This window comes from Trichomycterus rosablanca, chromosome 11 (assembly GCF_030014385.1).
Source record: "Trichomycterus rosablanca isolate fTriRos1 chromosome 11, fTriRos1.hap1, whole genome shotgun sequence".
Taxonomy (NCBI): Eukaryota; Metazoa; Chordata; class Actinopteri; order Siluriformes; family Trichomycteridae; genus Trichomycterus; species Trichomycterus rosablanca.
Window position 1 is genome coordinate 37752877 of NC_085998.1, and position 25626 is coordinate 37778502.

General features: G+C 43.7%; 1 protein-coding gene across 1 annotated transcript in view; it reads left to right on the forward strand.

Moving 5' to 3' along the window:
- The first annotated feature begins 6072 nt into the window (after positions 1 to 6072).
- Positions 6073 to 25626, forward strand: part of ets1 (v-ets avian erythroblastosis virus E26 oncogene homolog 1) — a 33623-nt gene continuing 14069 nt past the window's right edge. The window contains exons 1-5 of the mRNA XM_063004896.1: positions 6073 to 6180; positions 21760 to 21879; positions 22987 to 23187; positions 24312 to 24389; positions 24626 to 24868. Of these exons, the coding sequence (XP_062860966.1) occupies positions 6120 to 6180; positions 21760 to 21879; positions 22987 to 23187; positions 24312 to 24389; positions 24626 to 24868 (703 nt within the window). The 5' untranslated portion in view covers positions 6073 to 6119. The remainder of the gene's footprint in view (positions 6181 to 21759; positions 21880 to 22986; positions 23188 to 24311; positions 24390 to 24625; positions 24869 to 25626) is intronic.

Genomic DNA, 25626 nt, shown 5'->3' on the forward strand with positions numbered 1-25626 from the left:
CAATTAATGTGGGTTTACATTTTTGGCATTTAGCAGACGCTTTTACGCCTTTATCTAAAGCGACTTCCAGGACTGTGACAGTTACATTCTAAGCAATTGAGGGTTAAGGGCCTTGCTCAAGGGCCCAACAGTGACAACCTGGCAGTTGGAGGGTTTGAGTCTCAGCAACATGCCGCTTCTACTTTCTCATCTGTTAAGTGCTAAAACGATGGCAGCAGCACCCCTGCTGTGTAAAAAATCAGACATCAAAGCCGTATTGTTACCAGTCTGCACCACGATCTGCTTCAGCTCCCGAATTACAGGGCTCCGGGTGAGATCAGCATGCGCCAAGCGGGCTAACAGAGTACAACCAGTGTCTCCGTCTCATTCCTGCACAGCTAAGGGTAGCTCGGAGGCAGAGCACATGCTTCCTGTAGTAGCGAGCGCTGTTTCCACAACCGTCTCCCAGCGACGGCTTTGTTTAGAAGAATCAACAACTCAAAGAGGCAAGAATGGAAGAGTAGCTTGGGAGGATGAATGAAATTCACATTTTGTGAATCAAACGCTGCGTTTCCTTTCAGATGTGGGTTTCCCTGGATCTTACATAGTGAGGATCCTTACACACAACATAAGAGTGTAATGATGAATGCATTGTGTGATGCCTGGAATAATTAGGTTGTTGCTGCTTCAGGGTGGGTAGCACTGTGGGTAGTCACCTCACAGCAAGAAGTTCCAATCCCTAGGCGGGGCGGTCCAATCCCTTCGGTCTTTTCTGTGTGGAGTTTGCATGTTCTCCCCGTGTCTGCGTGGGTTTCCTCCGGGAGCTCCGATTTCCTCCCACAGTCCATAAACATGCAGTCGGGTTAATTGGAGACACTGATTTGCCCTATAGGTGAATGGGCGAGTATGTGTGTGTCTGCCCTGAGATGGACTGGCGCCCCGTTTAGGGTGTTACTGTGTGCCTTGCGCCCATTGAAAAAGCTTATAAGCTTTTATGATGAGTAGTTATTATTATTACCATCATTATTATTTATTTATTTTCATCTTAGCCAGACTTTGCATGTACACGTATAAATCTCTTAGTACTTATAAATAAATATCTTAGTACTTATAAATAAAACTCTTAGTACTTTAGGTACTTAATTTTTGGAAGTTGAGATCCATTCTAGTACACTTACTCACTCGCTTTCTTAACCATGTGTTACTGGGCGCAAGGCACGCAGTAACACACAGTCCATCTCAGGGCAGACACACACACACACACACACACACACACACACACACACACATTCACCTACAGGGCAATTCAGTGTCTCCAATTAACCTGACTGCATGTTTTTGGACTGTGGAAGGAATTACGGACACGGGGAGAACATGCAAACGCCGCACAGAAAGGACCCGGACCGCTCCGCCTGGGGATGGAACCCAGGACCTTCTTGCTGTGAGGCGACAGTGCTACCCACCGAGCCACCGTGCCGCCCCATTCTACTGTAGATCCCATACAGATCTAATATTATTAATGATAATTTTTTTACATTTACGGCATTTAGCAGACGCTTTTATCCAAAGCTTAAGGGCCCAACAGCAGCAACCTGGCAGTGGTGGGGGCTTGAACTAGCGACCTTCTGATTACTAGTCCAGTATCTTAACCGCTAAGCTATGGCTTGCCTATTTTTTGAATGCATATTTTTCAAAAATGCATCTCAGCTGTGAACATTCTGGATAATAATTAGAGATCAGAGCACCTAAGTACGCGGTAAATCCTCTCTCGTTAGTCTTAATGTAATTAATCCCATGAACACAGCTAGAGAATCGTAGTAACACGCATTAAAATCAGTAACAGCCAATTGAACAGTCACATTATAGCATCAAAGCTGAATGGAAAAAAAATGACAGACTTTGAATCCCCCACCCCCAACTCGACCTCCTTCCATAACATGAAGAAATGCCACTCAGCATGCCCTCTCTATGATATTAGTCAGCAACCCCATTAGTCTTAATGGCTGCCCCTGGGCATTGAGGAACATAGCATGTCCTTTTAAAGACTATACAAGGAGCTCATTAAGGCTAAAACAAAGAGGACTAGTGAGAGACCGAGGGAGGGGATGAATGAAAGAGGGAGTGACCGAACACTGAGGGGGCGAGAGGATGCCTCCCACTTTTATTGGCCTTCTCAAGCTCTCAGGTTCTACAGGCTCTGACCGCATAAGCCCCAGAGAAGATCCGGACTCATGCGCGATAGCTCATATGTGTCAGCTGAAACGTTATCCAGACAGGCTAATGGCTGGTGCGCGAAGAGATCCCAGTTTAAAAATCCATAGCTGATCAATAACCCGGCTCCCGGCTCTCCGAGATCCATTTAGAGGCAGGTGGCCCGGGCAAACCCATAGACCAGCCGGTATTGACCAGGCTAACAGGGTTATTTTGGACGCACGAGCCCGTCGGGCCAAGTGCCGCCTCGATCCGCGTCCTCCATTCATGAGGGCCTTTGACAAAACCCGAAGAAAAGGCGGCTTTGTTCCGATTAGTTATCAGGGACGCGCTCATTTGTTCCAGTGTGGATAAGTGCTTTTGACAGCCCCTCTCACAGTCGTCAAGGCCGATGGGTTGCGCTCCGGGAAACGAGGCGATCAGCGCATGCCAATTGTAACGGCAATCTGTTGCCATGGCAGCTAATTAGCTTAATTTCAGGCGCAGCTACTGTTCTCTCCGGCTGTATCTCTCAAAAATATGAACAAAAATCCATGAACACTTTTGCTTCGGCTTCGTCTCTAAAGCTGTACGACCAAAAATCAGGTCCATCAAACTGCTCAGTGTATTCAGTCGTCAATCAAGAAAGAACAAGAAATGTACAGACTGTCTTTATGTGATTTTGGATCAAGATTACAAGAGACTTAAGTACATTTACATTTGCAGCTTTTAGCGGACGCTTTTATCCAAAGCGACATACAGTACTGTCACAGTATACTGTCTAAACAATTAAGGGTTAAGGGCCTTGCTCAAGGGCACAACAGTGGCAGCCTTGGTCACTAGGGCTTGAACTGGTGAGCTTTTGATTACTAGTCCAGTTCCTTAACCACTAGGCTACAACTGCCCTAGTGTGTGTGTGTGTGTGTGTGTGTCTGTGTGAGTGTGTGTGTGAGTGTGTGTGTGTGTGAGTGTGAGTGTGTGTGTGTTTTGGGCTTCCTAAATCCAAACATGAACTCGTGAGCCGATTCCTACCTCTGGGGGCGGCTCGGTGGCTCGGTTGGTAGCATTGTTGCCTCACGGCAAGAAGGTCCTGGGTTTGATCCCCAGGTGGAGTTAGCATGTTCTCCCCGTCTGTGTGGTTTCCAAAAATGAAATAATTTTGGATTCATCATAAATTAGTACGAACTTATTCTGATTACAGCGGTATCTTCAAACTCAACGTCAGCTGGTTCTTGAGTTTAAACGACGTTGAGTTTCAAGGTATTTTTTCACATAAGGATGTATGGGAAACCTGTTAATGCGTCCATGATCCCGTGGAACTGCATATATTTTAGGCTCATGTAAAATAATGAGGATGTTTTTGACACTCATACAATGAAAATAACACAAATATAATGTAAACACTGAAATAAGCGTCTTAATTAGTGGAGAGAACTTATGAGCAGTAATAATGAAGAGAAGTTTAGTGCTCCTGTCTCCTTTTAGTACATTAAACTACATTAAGCTTTTTTTTTTACGATAAGTGTTTTAGACTTTCGGAAAAGCTGATTCTCTCAGTTTCTCAGAAGCTGGAGCTGTAACACAAGTTTAAAAGTGAAACAGGGAGGAAAATCCAGATCAACACAGATACACGTGGAGCTGTAACCCTGGATCTGACGTTTATTCCACACTGAAGCAGATTCGTCTCATATTCACACACGATGACGTTTTACCGCTCAAGCCGAGCACTGAACAAAGAAGCGGTCGCACACATTTTGAGTTTAAGGGAAACGTTGAGTTTAAGGGTACAAATTTCTTGACAAAGGGTGTTGAGTTACAAGGTACTACTGTACTTAATGATTATGATTAACTCTCGTGTTCTGCCTCTCTAACAGCTCACAAATTATTAATAGCCCAATTCAATCAGCTTCATACTTCATGACTTTACCTAATTTGACATAAACAGCAAATAAACAATATTTAATGTTGACATAGCATTCCAAACAACCCCTAATTTATACACCTCTGTTTGGGGTCTCAGACACCCCCCAGAGCTAGAATACATGATTAAAAGAAATAGATGTTTATATGTTTTTAGTTTCTGTCTGGTGTCTCTTTTGATCCACCCACACCGCACTGGGGTCTCTTGGAGCCCAAATACAAGACGGTAAAGTCAATGTCAACAGAACACAAGGGTTAAACATTTCAGCGTATCCAGATAGGAGTGATTTCTGCTAAACAATATACAATGCCCTTATCTACCAGTTTGAGGTGTGACTCAAACTGTCCCGGTTCCATTGCACTGTATCCAAATCCGGAACCTGGAGTACTGGAACGTGGAGTACCTGATGTGCTATTGAATGTTTCCTAGTGCACAAGGGTACCTTTGAAATTGGGATGAGTTCACAGAAGGGAAGGCTGTCATGGCATTCTCCTTATGAGACGATGCTGAGAGCAAATAAGTCACCGTATCTATAAATATACTGCTCAGGTGAATAAAATCTACTGCACTTACACATTTAGCATGAGTACAGGTAAAGTAGGGGTCATTTGGCAATGGAAACAATTACTACTGTATTGTATGATACTGTGTAATGAAAAAAGGGTCATAAATGGTTTGATTACAAACAAAATTATGGAAATTAAATGCTCCAATATCTCATCTCAAAACAGTTTGATATCTATATCCATATACACGATCAGCCATAACATTAAAACCACCTCCTTGTTTCTACACTCACTGTCCATTTTATCAGCTCCACTTACCATATAGAAGCACTTTGTAGTTCTACAATTACTGACTGTAGTCCATCTGTTTCTCTGCATGCTTTGTTACCACCTTTCACCCTGTTCTTCAATGGTCAGGCCCCCCACAGGACCACCACAGTGTAGGTATTATTTAGGTGGTGGATCATTCTCAGCACTGCAGTGACACTGACATGGTGGTGGTGTGTTAGTGTGTGTTGTGCTGGTATGAGTGGATCAGACACAGCAGTGCTGCTGGAGTTTGTAAATATCGTGTCCACTCACTGTCCACTATATCAGACACTCCTACCTAGTTGGTCCACCTTGTAGATGTAAAGTCAGAGACGATCGCTCATCTATTGCTGCTGTTTGAGTCGGTCATCTTCTAGACCTTCATCAGTGGTCACAGGACGCTGCCCACGGGGTGCTGTTGGCTGGATATTTTTGGTTGGTGGACTATTCTCAGTCCAGCAGTGACAATGAGGTGTTTAAAAACTCCAGCAGCGCTGCTGTGTCTGATCCACTCATACCAGCACAACACACACTAACACACCACCACCATGTCAGTGTCACTGCAGTGCTGAGAATGATCCACCACCTAAATGATACCTACACTGTAGTGGTCCTGTGAAATGACATGAAAATCAGATGCCACTAAATCCGGACTATAAGACTCTTTCAGTCTCTCAGACACGACCAATGACTCCTCACCGCTTCCAACAAAAATATATCTATATATAAAAAGTACAGGGAACTTTCTGAAGATCTTTGGTATATAAATATATATGTTTATTTTGGAATGATTGCTTGTTCTTGATCACGGTGAGCACGAACATGCGCTGTTGGTCGGATTTCCAACATCTGTCTCCAGAAATGTGGAAGCACTAAGAATCGTGAATGGAAAGATGTTCCCAGAGCTAATTAGGTTGAGTTTTGTGAATGTAGCAGCACGTAACGATATGGTGAAGAACTCATGAGAACATTCTCATGGAGCTGGGAGGGAATAAATGTGAATGATGACGCAGTCCCGCCCATTCATACCCAGCGACGCCCCGGCGGGGAGACAACGAACCGAGAGAGGGAAGCGAAGCGAGAGAGTGTGAGAGAGAGAAAGAGAGAGGAAAGGTGAGAGAAAGACACTGAGAGAGGGGCTGGAAGTTGAGAAATAAGAAACAGTTCGGATACAGAAGTTGAATTCTAACAGGACTTGCGCGCTGAATGCGAGAATGACGGCAGCGGTGGATACGACGCCAGTGTTAACTATTATAAAATCTGAAAAAGCCGACGGTGAGTAGCAGGATTTGTTCTTTTTCCAGATGTTGCTTATGCTGTTTAATCTATGCACATTCGAGTGTATTGTTACTGTAACTTTAGTACGATCAGTTTACTGGATGCCGCATCAATACTGACTGACGCGCCAGATGCGCCTATCAATTATTTATTATAAGCTTTCAGTGCGCTCCCCAGCTGCAGGGTTCAGAGTGCGGGTGGTTTTCACATCAGCTAAACATCTAGCCATCTATACTCTAGTGATTGATTCTGATAACATCCAAAATCTGATGTACAGGCTCCAAACATTGTGGTGAAGTTTGTGAAACATGCTGTGCGTGGGCAGCGTGGCACAACAATCCCTGTAACCGAGCTGCAGAACTGATAGCTTCCCATTAAGTGTGTCATGTTTATATGTTAATGTTAGGTAATCACATTGTGCACATTGCAGGCAGTCACATGGTTTGCATCTACACCAAGACCACATTATTTGCACGCTGCAACTTTTGCATCACTTGTGTTTGCGCAGACGTTGCAAGTAGTGGTGTTGTGGTAGACGGTGCAATTTCAAGTAGTTCAACTTGCTTGGGTGTCCAGTTAGGCACAAGGTACACATGATTTCACTGGTTTGATCAGTTGGTCATGGTCGTATCAGTTGTATTTGCGCAGACGTTGCAAGCAGTGGTGTTCTGGTATGAGATATTATGCAAATGAACTATAATGAAGCTGTTTTTTAAAGGCAATACACACAGGTCAGAGCACCAGTCCATATCAGGGCAACACACACTCATAAAGTTACTTACCTACTCAGACTAGGTGCAGTTTTGGGTAGTCCAACTTGCTCGGGTGTCCAGTTTGGCACAAGTTACATATGATTTCACTGGTTTAATCAGTTGTTCATGATCGTATCAGTTGTATTTTGTCAATCTGCACCCTGTTACCTCTGATATAGTGTTATAAAAGTATTGTCCACCCATAGGTTATAAGAAAAACTTGTAAACAAACAAACTGCCCCATCATGATACCTGATGAGCTTTTGTTTAATAAAGAAATTTCTTTCTACGATTAACTGATTAACATTTAGCCTATTTGTAATTCATGTCAAAGCAAAATATGTGTAGTTTATGTGTAGTTTTGTAGTTTAATGATGTAAACTGCAGTCAGAGACACTTATTTGAGTATTTTATAAATTTTTGTTGGATGTATAGGAACTGTATGTTGCATGTGTGAGATTTTACTGTTTAAATGAAACTTTTCTTCGATGCCTCTCTGTTAAAAGGCGCCTTTTCTGAGTCACAGCCTTTTTATGAGATTTGTACCAGCTTTTGCCATCCATTAATTAATCCATGCCATTAGGAGATTAGATTTCTGTCAGGCCTTTATCACAGCTACATGTTTTCTGTCTCCCACTACATATTTATCCTCTTTTGGGCGGCTCTGTGTTTTCGTGAAGTGGATGCGGTCGTGAGATGAAACCTTGGTACTTTTTTACGTATGGACAGTGCTGACTCGCTTACTCGTCATGTTGCTCTTTGCCCCTTCGTACCACACCACACCGGCGGGCTGGGCCAAGGCTGCACGTATTACTGTGATGTCGGGAGGGTGGGAGAGCGAGGGCACTGCATGCGGCTTGAGCAGTCAGCACAATCGTCCTCCCCCTCGCTGTCCTGAGAAGACACTCCTGAAATTTGGACCGAGGTGATGATCGTGCAGGATAGTTAATGCTTAAAAAGGGAGGGAGGGAGAGTATGACAGATTATAGTCCTGCTGGACACTCGTACGATGCACTTTTTCATATCTGACCCTTTTTTCCTGCTCGGTCAGCAGAGCATAGCGAGTTCAGTGGCCGCTGGCTTCCTAAGTGAAAAAGCTGACTATTAGAACTATGTTTAGTATTTGCTTTCACACACACACATGCTCACACACACACATCTCAACAGCTGTAGATACATCATGGAAACATGCCATTCGCACCGCAAGCAGGTCAGAATGAAAACGGTCTGCTGTCTGCTCTATACCTTATGAATCACGCAGGCATTATCTTGCACGTACATGCACAAGCAGTGTTCACACACACACTCACACACACATAAACACACTTTATCAGGCGCATGGAAAAACACTTGCATGCATTGAAAAAAAAATGCTGATAGTTGCACTCGATTTGCCAAAGCGCTGTGGTATCTTGCAAAACCATTTCTCAACACAGAGACGCTCCCTCACGCTTGATCGGTCCTGGGTTTGAAATCTGCAACGCTAAATTTTCACTCGGCTGTAATCTGGTCTGTGTGTAAGAACTTTACTGGTACCCGAGCATGAGCTTGTTGGGCATAACATTGCAAATTAATAGCTGTTGTTGTACAGGTACCTAACAAAGTCTTCACTTCTCTACAAAGGTGTTTTTGAGGGATGGATGGATGGATGGATGGATGGATGGATGGATAGATAGATAGATAGATAGATAGATAGATAGATAGATAGATAGATAGATAGATAGATAGATAGATAGATAGATAGATAGATAGATAGATCTAACAGCAGCCCAAGGTGAGGATGAGGTCAGGGCTCAATCCAGGCCACTGGAGTTTCTCCACACTAAAGCCATCAAACAACGTCTTTATGGACCTGAACCGTCTCCAAACCGTTGCCACACATTTTGTACACCAGTTAGCAATAACTAAAACCCTTGAACTTAATAACAAGAAGGTCTTTTGTACATACATTAGCCCTGGTTGGAAGGAGAGCATCAGTGTGGCCTCCAGACTGATATATATATAATTATTTAATAATGGTTGAATGAGCAGAATAAATTGATAAACAAATGCATCATCAATTCCTACACCTTTTCCCTGTGTCTAACCCGCTTCCCCTTGTGTTTAAACAAAGGTGATGAATTGGCAGGTAAACAAATGGAGTCAAGAATCGGACCGAAGTAGTTTAGAGTTCATCAGATAATCTCATTTACTCTAAAGACAAAAAGAGGAAAAGCACACAATGGAAGCTCCAGAAGAGAGCACCAGCTTCAACAAACACTCTTAATGTGTTCCGACGTCCACACGTCTTCTAAAACAATGTCCGCACGGCGTCCGAGTGTTTCCTACGTAACGCAGAGTCACAGTATCATAGCCTAGCCCTGATTTGGCAAAAGCACCCCAAGCCATTTTAAAATTAGCAATCTCTTGCATCAGCGTCAACGCCCACTATCCAAACAGCATGAAAAGTCTGGATTGTACGTGCTCATAACTCGCGGCGTCGGATTACTTGACGACAGGGTTACTTCTTTCATGTTCGACCAAAGAGTACTTAGCACAGCCAAGCGGGTCAGCAACAACATGGGAGAAAGCCGGAGGTCACCTCCCACCCACTCGCTCGTTTCAGGCCTGTAGAAAGAAGTAGCGCTCGATGAGGGTGCCGCTCGCTTTCTTCTCTTTCTTGTTCTTTCCCGGTTGGAGTCCAGGGTTCAGTAAGTGACAGGAATGTGTAAGGGCTGGGGTGGCTGCCTGCCTGCTGCCCTCCTTTATCTGATGGAGTCTGCACCATCGTTTCAGACCATGCTCAGACACACTTCATAGGGACTCGTTATCAGGACGCATCAATTACATTGTGTAGCCCGAGGACTGTGCTGTTTCCTCGACGCCCTCGCTGACTCGGTTTCATCATAACGTTCCTGTGAGTAGCTTTTAGTCGGACGAGCCGAGTTTCCTGGAATTAGATCCAGCCTGGGGTGCTCTGCCCACGGGATGCCAGGCAGAGGTCATACCAGGTACCCTGACAGCTGTGCAAACATCAGTCTGGGCGATCCATGTTTAGATGTGGGATGCTGGTAAGGCAAAACAAATGCCTACAGCCCGGCTCATTTTAGGAGGAGTGCTTTAGGAGTCAGCTTGGACGGACTTGGAAGGTTTTAATAAAAGCTGCCAGGCATGCCAAAGGCTGGTAGACCTGAGCTTGCTTAAGCCAGCATAGAGTATCGCCGTCTACCTACCTCATTTGTGAGGGACTTAAGTGCGTAGTTTGCAGTTTTTGAGGCTAAACACGCTTGGTGAAACGAGGGCGAGGTTTTAGCAAGTGGGTATAACACAGGGGCGTAGACATACACATACTAAATAATACTCATTTTTTTATATCAGCATCACAAAGCAAACCAGGTTTACTTTACATCTGTGGATACTTCTCCTTTTTGCAGAGATACCTAGTACAGATACCTAGTATTATCCAGTCATCTATACCACCTCTTGCTGGTTATATATCTCTAGTAAACAACTCCCTTTGACACAGTCTGTGCTGGCAACAAGCCTCCCCTTTTAGCATGTCTGCTCTGCGACCACACGTATTTATTGTTCTCTTTTTAACGAGTAGTCATCAAAGGGAGGTGGGGATCATTTACCTCCAAGGGACGACCCTTTGTCAAATAGTAAGCATGTGTGAGGGCAGTCCAGACATCAGTGAATAAAAGAACTTGCTGATCTGTTAGCTTGCATCATCAAACGTCTTCGGGCACCAGGCGCTGGGTTAAAACGGCAGCGTACTTTTTTTAAAGTCCATTTTTAGTCTTCGAAACAGCCGTGTCAGACTACCCGACCAAACCGAAACAAAAACAACAGAAACAGCATGTCCTCGAAATGAGAGGAAGAAGAAGAAGATCGCGCAGGGAGTTTTGTTCCAGGCTTTTACAGCACGGCGTATCATTTCCACTCCCCATCTACATCTTGCTCCCTTCATTGATCTTTTTTTTCTCCTTCGTTTTCTCCTCCCTCGCGGCCCACATGCCTCTCCGGTTGTGTTGTGTCTCCCTGGCTCCTGATGTGGTGCCTGTCTGCTGCGCCGTCGTCTCATCCCAGCCGCCTGTAACGGGCTAATTACTCATTTGAGTCAGAGTCTCAGATGGGTAACGTACAGTCCCTCCCCCAGCCCTTGTTTAGAGACCCACTGGTGGGATTCAGACTCCCTCCTGGGTGGCAGGAGGCTCTGAAATGGTCTGAAAGGTAAGCCAGCATGGTAGGTGCCTGTCTGTCTCTGCCAGGCTTCGGTTTAGCTGTTTTATAGGGATCTTATCAGACCTGACGCCAGGCTTGAGCTCTGGTTTGGAGAGAAGCGTATCCTGAGTGGCTTACTGTATATTTATACAAATATAAATGGCCTGTCTTGTTATTTCCTTCTCAGCTGGAGCTAGATCCATCATCAAACCAACTGTTAGTGGACTTACAAGCCATGAGCTGCTTTAATACTTAGGCTGGTTTGTTCTTCACAGCACTGACAACGGAAAGCGAGAGTCTGGATACAGTTTGCACTTCATATGCGGGACTCTCGGCAGCGTAGTGCGACTTTACTTCGCTTCCCGGCTCTTTCTCTACAGCGAGAACTTGTTCGCACTCTGTGATGTGCCCTCGAATGGAGGACACATGTTTTTCTGACAGTCCCAGTCAGCTTTTGCAGATGGGCTTAATTTTTTTCCCCCCTTCCACTCCTCACATAGTGTCTTATGTCAGAAAACAGCTTAGGGCAGCTGGCACAAACATCTGGATTGGCTCGCAAGCACTGCCGTAATGGCTTCTAGTATTTGACGTTTTGCACATACGCCATCGAAACTGTGTAGCCCAGCGATTCAGACATGACCTGCTTTTGTACTTACGCTGTTTGTGTGTCGACCCTGACAACCGGGGCTGAAAACAGCCTGACTAAGGTCCTGCAGAGTTCTGTGACCATGCTGTGGTTTCTTCCTTCTCTAGAATCTTCTATAATCCAGAGGTTTCAGGTCTAAAACAGCTAGCAGTTGTCACAGGTTTCTGGATTGGTGCTCAGAAAGGCCCAAAAAGCATCAAGCTTTTAACACTTGGCATAAGAGCTGTGTGAAATCCAGGAACTGTCAGATCTGATCACCAGAGGTTTATACATGAGATCCAATGCATATGGTGTTAACATCTACTAAAACTACCGCTCCTGCAGATGTGCTCTGGTTTCCAGGTGTTTGGCTGGAGTGAGAACGTTATTCGGACCGTCTGACGTGCCCTTGAATCACAGGCGTGTTCTCTGACGCACATTTTCTGATTCCTTCTTAGACTTCTTACAATGTCTGGAAATGATCTAAGAATTTGATATTCATGGACATGCAAGTAGCGGTTGTAGCAGTCTGTCCGAAAACCTACTGATCTCTCTACATAGGTGCATTTGAGGTCATCCTACACTCCTGAGAAGAGGACATGTCTAAACCCCTTAAGATGCTTCTACTGAGGCGGCTTAATTCTGAGTGATAATCTGACTGAATAACGAGGGAGCGTCCGATGCCTCCTCAGCGCTCAAGGCAATCCCAGGAGCAACCAACGGAGTTCTTTTCAAATGTAATAAATTCTTGTTGATGTGTAATTTGTATAAAGGTGCACAAGTGTCGTTTATTTGTAAATAAATAACCGTTTTCGGTACACGGAGGGAGACGTTAACTGTCGGTTTAAACAGCCTGAGGCTGTGTTAGCTTAGTACGCTAAAACTGCAGTGCTGTATTCGGCGTATCTCTGTCTAAGTAGTGCGTCTAAATAATCTGCCTTATGAGTTCCATGTCTTATTAGAATCTGTCTACTGAGGCAGCTGATCAGGTAGGTAGTAGGGAGCAGGGCGGGTCACTAGGTTTTCAGACAGACGCTTGAATGTCAGTCATGGTCAGAAGGTTTTTAGATTGTATTTCTAGGTGGCTAGCTCACCTGAAGTAGGCTTTTTGGTTGGCTTGTGGTCACCACATATGATATTAAAATCACTTAAGTGATGCTGTATCCTTGCACCAGTATGGCTCTGTAGGCTTCTAGTGCATATTTTCCCCAGCATGGGTAATGGGGTAATGTTTTACTTCATTCAGTGCACAATTAGAGCTTGTAAACCCTGCCAATAATGGCAAGAGTCAGTATATAATGCCGTGCATGCTGATGGTTCTAGAAAAGCAGTCAGTTTCTGTTCCAAAAACCTAAATGTAGATGTAGGGTGTCACTTTCATGACAAGAAAAGAAACCCACTGAAACTGATAATGTCCTGAATGCAGTCTGTGTGGTTATTTTAGGCGACTACTTTTAGAGTGTGAGTGACAGTAAGGCTTAATGCTGTGTGTATGTATAAAACGTTTTACATATAAAAGCTTTTGTATTTAAATTACCGTACAGTAACGTGCAACCACACGAATGCAAACGCGTCCACATCAGTGATCGTAAAACAGGGCAAGAATGCCTGGCATGCAACATGAAAACATTGTGGTCTGCAGGGAATTCATTTAGCAAAGTACGCATCTGCTGGCCCTGCCTGGCCCCACAGCATACAGGAACCATTAGCCACCCAGTGCTAATTGCACACACGGGTTTTCCTTATTCGATCACTCCGGCTCGGGCATTTATATCTGTTGGTCAGCATCGCGTTTCTGTTCTAGCAGTAAGATAGACCCGGTGGGGGGGCGGAGGCTTCGGCTTGGGAGGGAGGACGTTTGACGGTTAAGTAAACTGTTTGTCATGTTTTGTGCTTGTTTGTTTCCGAGCTCTAAACAGTGCCGCTCTGGAGCTGAGCGTCGAGCACGTCAGCTTTTGGCAGCTATCACCAGTTCATGCAACTGCAGAGTGTGCAAAGTGTGCAGTGCAAACCTGCTGGTGCAGCGCGTACCTTTACAACACACCTTGCTACAGGGCGGAGGGCTGGCGGTCACGCCTGGATAGCTTTTGTTCCACTTAAAAAAAGGATTCATTATTATTTTCATTATGGAGACCTGATGTCTTATTACACATTTACAGTGAAGCCAAATGTTTACAAATACTCGTAAGAGGCACGTTTATCATGGCAGGCTTGGAACGTGAACTAGTGACTTATCTGTGCCCATGTAAACTTCATGTGCACAAGTGGTCTCCTTACCCTGAGAGAACGTTGTCCTTATGGTCAGCCCTACATATATGGGTATAACGACTGTTGCTCAGACTCAGTTTTTTGTTTGTCCGTATGATCGTCAATAATCTTCCGTCAAGCTTCCACGTGTCTCTTTTAAAATAACACAGCCTGTAAGCCCATAATAATGTAAAGCTTGCTTGACTGTGGACAGTGTTGCTTATGTTCCATCACCTCATTTCCTGTCCTTGAATTGAGCCATGTCTTCCTAATTCCCTGTTAGTGAATATAATGAACAATATCTAGTGACTTCTCTGTGCCCATATAAACACAACGTGTGTTCTTGCCGAGCTTTTAGGTGTCTCTTTTAAAGTAGCACAGCGTGTAAGCCCATAATAATGAGAAGCTCGCTTGACTGTGGACAGTGTTGCTTGTGTTCCATCAGCTTAAATTAATAAGAAATAAAACAGAACGTTCAGTAAAGAGACTTAACTTTGAGCCACGTCTTCCTAATTCCTTGTTAGTGAATATAATAAACAATTAACAATAACTAGCAACTTCTCTGTGCCCATATAAACACAACGTAGTTCAAGAACCTGTGAAAACCCAAATTCACACCTTTTGCTGCATCTCTATGGGTATAACGACTGTTGCTCAGACTGCTTTTTGTTTGTCCGAATGATCATCAACAATCTTCCGTCGAGCTTCCATGAGTCTCTTTTAAATTAGTACAGCCTGTAAGCCCATAATAATGAGAAGCCCGCTTGACTGTGGACAGTGTTATGCTTATGTTCCATCAGCTTCTTGTTTCTTGTCCTTGAATAGGGTAACCAGTTTGATTTGTCTTTCCAACCTTGGCAAGAGTTTACTGTTCCATGAGGTGGAATGTAGTATAGCAGTTGTAGCCTAGCGGGTAGTATAGTGGACTAGTAGTCAAAAGGTCGCTGGTTCAAGCCCTACGTCTGCCAGGATGCCACTGTTGGGCCCTTGAGCAAGGCCCTTAACCCTCAACTGCTTAGACACTATACTGTCACAGTACTGTGAGTCGCTTTGGATTAAAGCGTCTGCTAAATGCCCTCCTGTTTATAAAGTTTTGGGACGTCTGAGCTTCTAAGAATAGCGCCAGTGTGGGCCAGGAAAACCCCTGCTTGTAATCCTGGTCATTGCTGGCACAGAGTCTGGGATCTCCTGGCATTCCCGTGCTGGCCTGGCACAGCGTTTGATTCTGTTGAAATGGAAATCCAAACAGTGGGTAAAACAAGCACCTCTGTGAGTGAGTGAGCACCCTGCCGTTACCCCTGCCCCCCGCCGACTCTGACCGAGTGAAGTGAATGACCCTCCTTCATCCCGGCCAGATTTTATGACCCCACTTCTTACACTCCGCTGGAGAAAGTAAGAGATAAAGATCTGCAGCGCAGTGGTTCTGATAATGCTCTCACGTCCGGTCGGCAGAGACGAGGGGCTTTTATGCCTTCTTTCAGACCTCTGCCGGGACTTTAAAAGGCATTTTAAAAGGCGGACGAGCGTTTTTCCATTTCACTCAGACTTTCTTGGTGTTCTGCTAATCGAGCTCCAGATCCAGTACCAGTGCCAGTTTCCCAGGCAGAAAGAGCCTCCTGCTGGGTCAGCCGGTTCCAGATTGTTGATCCACTCTGGTGACAACTGAGAAGGTTCCTCTTTTATCCTGGCCAAACTTTATGGACTTGCCGGAGAAAGTGGATGATAAAGATCTGTGACCAAATGGTTCTGACAGTGCCGCGCCATCCAGACAGCGGAGACGAGAGGCTTTTAAACCTGCTCTCAGATCTCGAGCATCCTTAACTTTTTCTACTAGAATCTTCCTCCTGCTTTCTGCTCTCTGGTGCTCTAAAAGTGGATTTTGGTTGATAAACAGGCACCAAATCCAGTACTGAACATCCTGCTCAAAGTACTCAAATTTCCCCCATGGGGATCAATAAAGGAATCTTATCTTATCCTGCTTGGTCAGCCTGGTCACTGGTACCAGATTGGCGATCCACTCTTCTGAAAAGGGAACTTTTCAAGAGTTTGGGTGTATTACAGTGTGATGGGCTGGGTCCCTTTTAGGCCAGTGGTCGGACCCATCATGATGGACCGTCCAGGCTTTGTTCTTACCCTGTTTTGTGTTTCTGGAATAGGTTTTGGACCTACCATGACCATTGCAAGTTCTTAGCTCCTTCTTGTTGGACATTTGACTTCAATATTGCAAACAAGCTCACATGATGTGGTGTCTTTCTTCCATGCACCACAATACACCAACGCAAACCAGAATAAAATGCAGAATAGAAAGATAAAATGGGCGCCATATGCTAAATCTGACATATAGGCAGAATAAAACGGTTCCCACAAGCATTCCTGCCGCGTTTTGTAAGACTCGCGTAACACAGCGTGGCTTTTTTATTGCCCACCCGCTCACTTTCTCTCACGCACCATCACAAGGACACCCACAGTCACTTCCACACACGGTTAAATCTGAAGTCCGGGCTTATTTATAAACCCAGACTCGGCTGAACCGCTCCTTCTAGTCTGGAGACGTCCCAGCTGTGTGTGTTACCCGACCTCTGAATCAATAGACACACAATATGTATGAATGAACAATCTGAGACTACGGGCTTTGTGCCCTTGGCCACCGTGCCACTGATGTCATAGTTTCTGAGGGGCTCCATTCATGCGCACATTACAGATGAGTTAATCACTCGTGGCCCTCCTCGCCACACCTCGGGCCCTGAGACGGCGGTGGCGATAATCTTTATCTCACGGCTTTCTGTCTGGACACAGAGCCGAGAACGCCTGCTCCACGTTGCTGTCTATCTATCTATCTATTGCTAGTGCTGCTATTAATATACTAGATGACCAAAAGTATTTGAACACCTGACCATGAGCTGGTTGGACATCCAAGTAAAACAGCCACGCTTCTTAGAAGGCATTTCACAAGACTTTGGAGTTTGTGGGAATTTGTGCCCATTCAGTCAAGAGAGTATTCATATGGCCTGGGCACTGCTGTTGGTCAAGAAAGCCTCAGTTGATGTTCCAGTTCATCCCAAAGCTGTTCAGAAGGCCACTGGAATTCCTTTAAACCGAGCTTATCTTTGTGCACAGGGGCACAGTCATGCTGGAACAGGAAAGCTGGAGGCGCATAATTCCCTTTATTTCATTTATTTATTAGACCTGTTAATAATAATTTGTCTATATAGTGTATCTGTTACTCAGGGGTTTTATAACAACATGGCAACCTTATGAAGTTTGATCCTCCCCTTCACTCACTGCAGGAAGTTTAACAGGTTCTTCAAGGCATGGTTTCTTCTCACCTCCCAAAAAATGCAGTGCAGGAGGTCTGCAGTACTGTTGTGGACCAAATATTGATATATATTTTTACACTCAATAGTGGCTCTATAAGGTAGGAAAGCGATAATAAAAGATCTGGATTCATGTATTGATCATATTGTGGATTTTCCATGTTACGTTCTAATTGATTATGTGGTTAAATAATAAGTACATTATTTGTTAAGTACTCATTACTCTACGTCCTGTTCAGGCACGGTTAGAAACCCAATATTCTCGGTGACAATGTACCGAGCCAATAAACACACATATAGCTTCCATATGTGCATCATTTCAGACAAGCACACAGATCACTGTCTTTACTGATGTGTTGCCAATCATATGGAGCTCCATCAGTGTTAGACATCAAAGATTCAGGAATGTTGAGTGCCTCGTGTCAGTCATGATGATGAATGGCCACGCCATCGATGGCCCCATCAACCAGGGTGACGTGGCGACAACCGCTACCATGGAATCAATACGCATAGAACAGGGTAGAGAAATATGAACCAGTATCACCGTCTTTTATGGAAACTGTTAATGGGACTGGGTGATATGACTGTTATCAATATTGCCACCTAATAAAATAATAATACAGTTTGCTGTGCATGATGCTAGTGGTTTGGTGTTAGTGCTATTTTACCATAATAGGTTTATTATAATTGCAGGCATGAATTTTATTTCTTTTTTACATTTTTGATCAAATAAATGTTGTATTTTACTCTGGTAAAAGCAGAAAGGAAGTAATTTTCATGATTTTCTGCATTTTTGTTAGCCATACCACTTCACTATCAATACATATCTAATACATGTCTAATGTAAGTCATAACATTTAACTGAATTAGGACTCTGAATCATAAAATCGTGTTAAAACAAGGGTCAAGGTCTTGCTGGGTCTTGCTGGTCAGGTGTCTCCATCCATTAAAATGTAAACCAATGTAAAATACATTTTCAAAGGGAGGTTTTCCTATAGAATATTTTAAAAGTAGTAGCACAAGGAAGATTGTGGACTGTTATGTATGTTATGGATGATTATGTCTGTAAGTTTTTTTTCTATTGCTGGGGAGTCGAATCCTGCATCCTAGTGGTAATGGGCTTGCATAGTTTACCACAGCACCATGCACGCATCTTATAAAGCATCAAATTCTATTTTTTTTTCTCTGTCACATGGTCGTCATAGTCAGTGTTTCTAAAATTGCATTGTCACATGACTCTAAGAACCATTCCAACATTGAATGGAACTGAAGTCAATGTCAAGCATGATCTTCAAGTCTTATAATGCCTCCAAGTGTCAGACCGGCAAGTGTAGGCCTTTAATTAAACACCTACATGGGTAGGAGGAGCAAGCCTGCTTGAATCTGATCAAAATTGATAATCTGTTATATCTTTTTGCCGGGTGTTTGCACACTTAACATTATTTACCAGGCCTCCTCTGCACCCCGTCAAACCTCCTCTAAAAACACTCGAACGTGCATCCGGCAGTCAACCTGTCTGGCTTTAGCACAGCGATGCTCTACCGCGCGAGTTCAGCTAATGTAAAAATAGGCCTCTTCTCCAGCCGGCGTGAATGTTCCGACACACGTCAGGGCAGGAGGAACGGCCACGCTAATGTGCAATTAGGAGCTGAAAATGGAGAACGGAGGGAGCCGCGCCTCGTCCTGATCGAATCACGGCGGAGCGCCACATCGGCCCCGTTCCATTTAGACGCGGCGTTTAATGTAACGCTGTCAGAAAGCTGTAAAAAAAGGGTCACTGCTAAGTGGAAAGAGAGGGGAGGGAAGGAAGGGGAGAGAGAGCTCGGGAGGGTAAGGACGGACAGCTGTTGCAGATTCCTGGCTTGGCGATGTTGCATTTGAGACGCAGGTACAGCACAGCCTGATATGGCAATATACAGATAGGTGAGAAATTAATATAAAAATGATTGGAGAAACGAGTGCGGATGCTCTGAGAGACAAATTGCTGGCATGGTTTTGGGACCACATGTCCCCTTAGAGGGAATGTTGAATGCAAACACACCCATTCACCTATAGGGCAATTCAGTGTCTCCAATGGACCTGACTGCATGTTTTTGGACTGTGGGAGGAAACCCACACAGACACGGGGAGAACATGCAAACTCCACACCCGGGGATCGAACACAGGACCTTCTTGCTTTGAGGTGACAGTGCTACCCACCAAGCCCTATAGTATAACACTTCTATTCTAATTTCTATTATAAGTCATTGCTTTTAAGGCGTCAGTGCCCTCAACCTCATCCACGGGACACGAGGGTCACTAAATACTTTGATGAGCAGGAGATCAGATCTGATCCTGATGACATGAACACAAATATCCTATCAGATTAACGTCATGTATCGATCGATCTAAATAATGCCATTAAAGTAAATATATACAAAAAAAGAAGTGTGATTGCGATACAAACAGTCCTCAAACAATCCTCCTCCTCCTTCTTAATAGTGTTACTAATTCTGCAAAAGCCAGTTGAAGTAAATAATACAATTGTACAATATAATATAATACAATATTTAAAACATAAACATACATACATTATACAGCAGTGTGATTTAAGTCAGGTAGTACCAACCAAACTGCCTTGTAATAAAAAATAACAGATTTATCAAAGGGAAAAACAACTATTCTTCCTGGCGTGGTGTTCTTTGCCTTTGTCTGTTTGTATTCCCTGTAACAGGACAGTTTAATGTGCATTATCTTCTAGTACTATCAGACCAAAATGCTGAAGCAGCATCCATCCAGGTTTGAAGCATTAAATCCATCATAATTTAGGCTTCCACCAAAGCCTTATAATGATTTCTATGTTCAGTAAATTGTGATTAGCTATAATCAGTAAAAAAAAAATCTATAAATAGCTCAGTAAGCATTTCAGGGCAGTGGAGGATGTATCTTACATCCTAATATTGATATTATACTATCAAATCACCCAGTTCTAATGTGCCAGGCTGTAATAAGGTCACACCATACCCATCAAGCCCTAAATTCTATTATCCACGCTCAGTTTCCGGTGTGGCTGCATGGCATGTTCCTGATTTAGATTAAGTATAGTAAACAGTGGCACTTTCTGGCCCTCAAAGGGGTTTCCCCTAGGCCATTATAATTGCATTAGCAGGAGTCATAGGGTACTGTTTAACCCATAAAAGGCCCTCTGTGTCCCACTGGGCGTCCGCCCAACAGTGGCACGACTGTTCCGGCCTGACATCACTGCCCCGCCGGCACGTCCTTTGACCCCTGCCCACGGACTCCCGCTGATAGAAGCCTGTTTGTGCGCCGCAGGGTGGACCGGAGCACACAGGGGTAGGAACGGTGAGAGGTAAGGCGAGGTCGTGAACAGGCATCGGGGTCTGACCTGCTGAGCCCTCGACGGCTTAAGGCTGAATCTTTAGGGCGTGTCGGGGTTTTGAGGATCAGTAGGGAGGCAGATGGTGGATAAGGAGGTTTGAAGTGAGAGGTCGGGAGCATCATATGGTCAAATGACCTGCAGCAAGGGAGCATGAACTGGGAGAGAGGTCAATATTTCATACAGCATGTAGGGAATAAGTTTGATATAGATCGTTTTATACATATATAATATACATATACAATACAATATACATTATATACATATCTTTTATAAATATATTTATGTGTTTATTGTTACTGCACAGGTTTGTTTAATCCAGGGGCAGCACAGTGGGTGGTGCAGTGGGTAGTACAAGGGTTCGGGTACGGGGCCTGGGTTTGATTCACTGGCTAGATGACCAGAGTTCTTTCTGTGTGGAATTTGCATGTTCTCCCTGTGTCTGTATGGGTTTCCTCTGGGTGTTCCAGTTTCTTCCAACAAGTCCAAAGACATGCAGTCAAGTTAACTGGAGATACTGGAAACTGGCATAAATGTAAATGTGTGTGTGTCTGCCCAGTCATGGACTGGCGACCTGTCTGGGGTGTTTCGCCCAATGAATCAGACCCACTGTGACCCTGACCAGGATAAAACAGTGGTAAAACAGACAATGAGTGAATATGTAATCATTTTAATCAAATATGTGCATTTTTATTCTAATAAATCCATAGTTAATCTATTAAAAATGCAAAATGGGTTAGTAACACCCCTCTGTAACACTGGATATTGCTTGTAAAAGCAAGTCACGTCTGTAACACAACATTTATCATAATAAATTATATGCCAAAATAACAAATGATGCTAAATGGTCAAATATGTGTGAATACTAAACGTGAAATCTGCAGATTAGAAGATAAGTCTTGGAATAACACATTTATAATGCTAAGACTGCTTAAATATTAGAAAATATATAAATATACAGATAGAAAGATCTCAGGTTGAGTGTATTTTGAATGCAGGACACAAACCCATGCTGTATGATCTGACAGTTTCTCTTGTTTTTCTTTTATATTCTCACAGATCTGGAATGTGGAGATGTTCCTCTGCTGACCCCAGGGAGTAAAGAGATGATGTCCCAGGCCCTGAAGGCCACCTTCAGTGGTTTCACCAAAGAGCAGCTGAGACTTGGTATCCCCAAAGGTACTGCACACCTTCTATATTTTACGGTGGCATCAAAGGCGTTTTCTATTCAGTAAGTAGTGTTGGTGCAGATAGACAGACGGACAGACGGACAGACGGACAGACGGACAGACAGACAGACAGACAGACAGACAGACAGACAGACAGATAGATACTTTATTTATCCTGAAGGAAATTATTGATTGAATTATTGGTGCAGGACAGGTTTAAAGACCTAGGTTTAATCCTTGATTCTTCTTGCCTGTGGAAAGTCAAGCCGGTTTCCTTTAGGTCTTGCTTTAGGGTCACTCACTGTGACCGTCTTTACAACAGCAATTACACAGCAGATGAATTAGTCATTTAATAAATCAATGAATTAATCAATATGCCACCATAATATTCTGTCAAATAAAGAGTTACAGCATTTTTTATTTACATTGATCATCGGCTATTTTGGAAAGTTGTCCATTCATTACATGTAACATTTTTTGTTGTCAATTTTGACCAAATGCAATGAAATTGGGTTAGCAGAGACCACTTGGCAGTTGTGGGGCCTGAACCAGCAACCTTCTGATCGATAGTCAAGTAACTTAACCGCTAATCTACCAGTGGTCTATATAAGGCACATGATATTCAACCAGGTCTTTAAGGACCTCACTTTGTTCACAGGGACACTGTCATGCTTGAACAAGAAAGAGCCTTCCTTAAACTGTTGGCATTAAGTTGGAAACATGTAATTTATAAGCGGTGTTCATTTACAGTATATAAAACAGTATAGACATATATTACATTACACTTCTCAGACTAGTGCGGCCCACAGGGTGCTTCATCTCAACAGGTCTGCAATGGGTCTGGGATTAAAAATAGCTGTGGTGTATTAATATAAGAATATACGTGTGTGTGTGTGTGTGTGTGTGTGTGTGTGTGTGAACTGGTAAACCCTTAAACTATAATTACCACATAAACCACATAAACATGTTCTTTATAACTACTTGTAAATTGTAACTATAACTACTAGTAATTTAGACCAGCGACTGATACTAAGCATCATGGGAATCATGGGAAATCCCTAAAAGCTGACAGCGATCCCCTCCCCACCCTTCCCCTTGACCCCTTTTTGTCCTGCAGATCCCCGACAGTGGACCGAGGCTCACGTACGAGAGTGGCTGATGTGGACGGTAAACGAGTTCAGCCTGAAGAACGTGGACTTCCTCAAGTTCTGCATGAACGGTGCCAACCTGTGTGCGCTGGGCAAGGATCGCTTTCTGGACCTGGCACCCGACTTTGTGGGGGACATCCTGTGGGAGCATTTAGAGATGCTACAGAAAGGTTCGTGCGGATGTTAAATATGCTGATTCTGTTGCTCTGATTATATAAATATGGATGATTTGTATTATATTTTACTCCATACGTATAAACTTGCAATAAATACGTCATCCTGCTTAATGATGTATAGAAACGTTTATGACATAACAACAGAGTTAAATTGGGGCTGCATGACGATGCTTAAATAGAAATCAATTTCAGAAAATGTTATCTGTCTAAAGAATACATGCAAATGCAGCAATAGTTTAGGGAAGGACCTTTCCTCTTCCAAGCTTGGTTTAAAGAAACCCCAGTATCCTGCACCTAGGCACCAATCTACAGCTTTAAGATGAACTGGAACGTCAGTAGAGGCTTTGTTGACCTCAATCACTGCCCAGTCATACAAATTCTGTAATCTTTTGACCGAATGGGCACAAATTCCCACACAAATTCCTTCAAAGTCTGGCGAGAAGCCTTCGCATAAGAGTCACTCCATTTTAAACACCGTGTCCACTCACTGTCCACTCTATTAGACACTCCTACCTAGTCGGTCCACCTTGTAGATGTAAAGTCAGAGATGATCGCTCATCTATTACTGCTGTTTGAGTCGCTCATCTTCTAGACCTTCATCAGTGGTCACAGGACGCTGCCCACGGGGCGCTGTTGGCTGGATATTTTTGGTTGGTGGACTATTCTCAGTCCAGCAGTTACAGTGAGGTGTTTAAAAACTCCAGCAGCGCTGCTGTGTCTGATCCACTCATACCAGCACAACACACACTAACACACCACAGAATGATCCACCACCTAAATAATACCTGCTCTGTGGGGGTCCTGTGGGGGTCCTGACCATTGAAGAACAGTATGAAAGGGGGCTAGCAAAGTATGTAGAGAAACAGATGGACTACAGTCAGTAATTGTAGAACTACAAAGTGCTTCTATATGATAAAATGGACAGTGAGTGTAGAAACAAGGAGGTGGTTTTAATGTTATGACTGATCGGTGTATGTAAATAATCTTGATCTTGTACTTCTGGTTAGATGTTACTGCATTGTATTGGCTCTGTTCTTGTACTCTGCACAATGACAATAAAGTTGAATCTAATCTAATTATTATTATTATAATTATTATTATTTATTTTTCTCCCGCAGAGGATCCGAAGCATTTCCCCGTCAATGGGCTAACCTCAGGATTCCAGGAATCTCGCTATACCTCAGATTACTTTGTTAGTGAGTATCCACCGTTCATTCAGACACACTTTCACCGCCGCACTAGAGACCGAACATGAGACGAGACGAAACGAGAGGTTATTGATTTGTCTGAGAAAGGTGTTAGCGCAGGAGCGCCGGCTCATATCTGCAGGTGTAACCGATCACTCTTAAATAACAGACTGATTTCATAACACACACGCCCACGGCTACAGACGCCGGTACCGACACCTAAAACCGCCTCCGCTTCTCCCCAGGTTACGGCATCGAGCACGCTCAGTGCGTCCCCCCCTCGGAGTACTCGGAGCCTGGCTTCATCACAGAGTCGTACCAGACCCTCCATCCCATCAGCTCGGAGGACCTGCTGTCCCTCAAATACGAGAACGAGTACTCCAACGTCATCCTGCGGGACACGCCGCTCAACCCGCTGCAGGCCGACTACTTCTCCATCAAACAGGAAGTGTCGCCCGATAACATGTGCGTGGGACGCATCAGCAGAGGTGAGGACGGGGACCTGAGGGCGTGGCCGGGTGGGGGAGTCTTTGTGTGTGTGGGGTGGTTTGATATGAAGTACAGAGGGGTGTCATACCAAAATAAATTATATATTATATAAAATATATTAACAAACAAACCAATAAATAAAAGTCAGTAAATTGAAGCACATGGGACGAGTGTTAACATTTTTAATTACACCTCTCTATAGCACTGGTGCAGCGGGTTGTGTGGGTGGTGCACAGCAGCACAGATGCTAGAGACCCGGGTTTGTTTCTAAACTGGTCACCATATGTGAGGAGTTTCACATGTTCTCCTAGTGTCTATGTTCCTTTATTTATATATTTTTTAGTTTTTATCTAGTGCTCAGATGCCACTGCAGTGTTTTACAGTAGCTGACTGCCTCTGAGATCTGGGTTCGAATCTTAAGGGTGCTGTCGACCAGCTTGGGCATCTACACAGACATGGTTGGCTGTGTCTGAGGGGGGTTGTTAAAATTCTGCGATGGATTGGATAAAGCAGTTAAGAAAAATGAAATAAAAACAAAATAAATCAATAAAAAATTAGTTTTATCTAAAGTTTAGTTTTATTATTATTTATTTATTTATTTATTGATTTATTATTGATTTATAGATTTGGTTTAGTAGCATTTTATTATCAGTTTTTATTTAAAATTAAAATTTAAAAAATAATAATTATTAATAAATAATAGGCTAATAATTAAGTAAAATACTAGCTTTATTTATTTATTAATTATTTATTTATT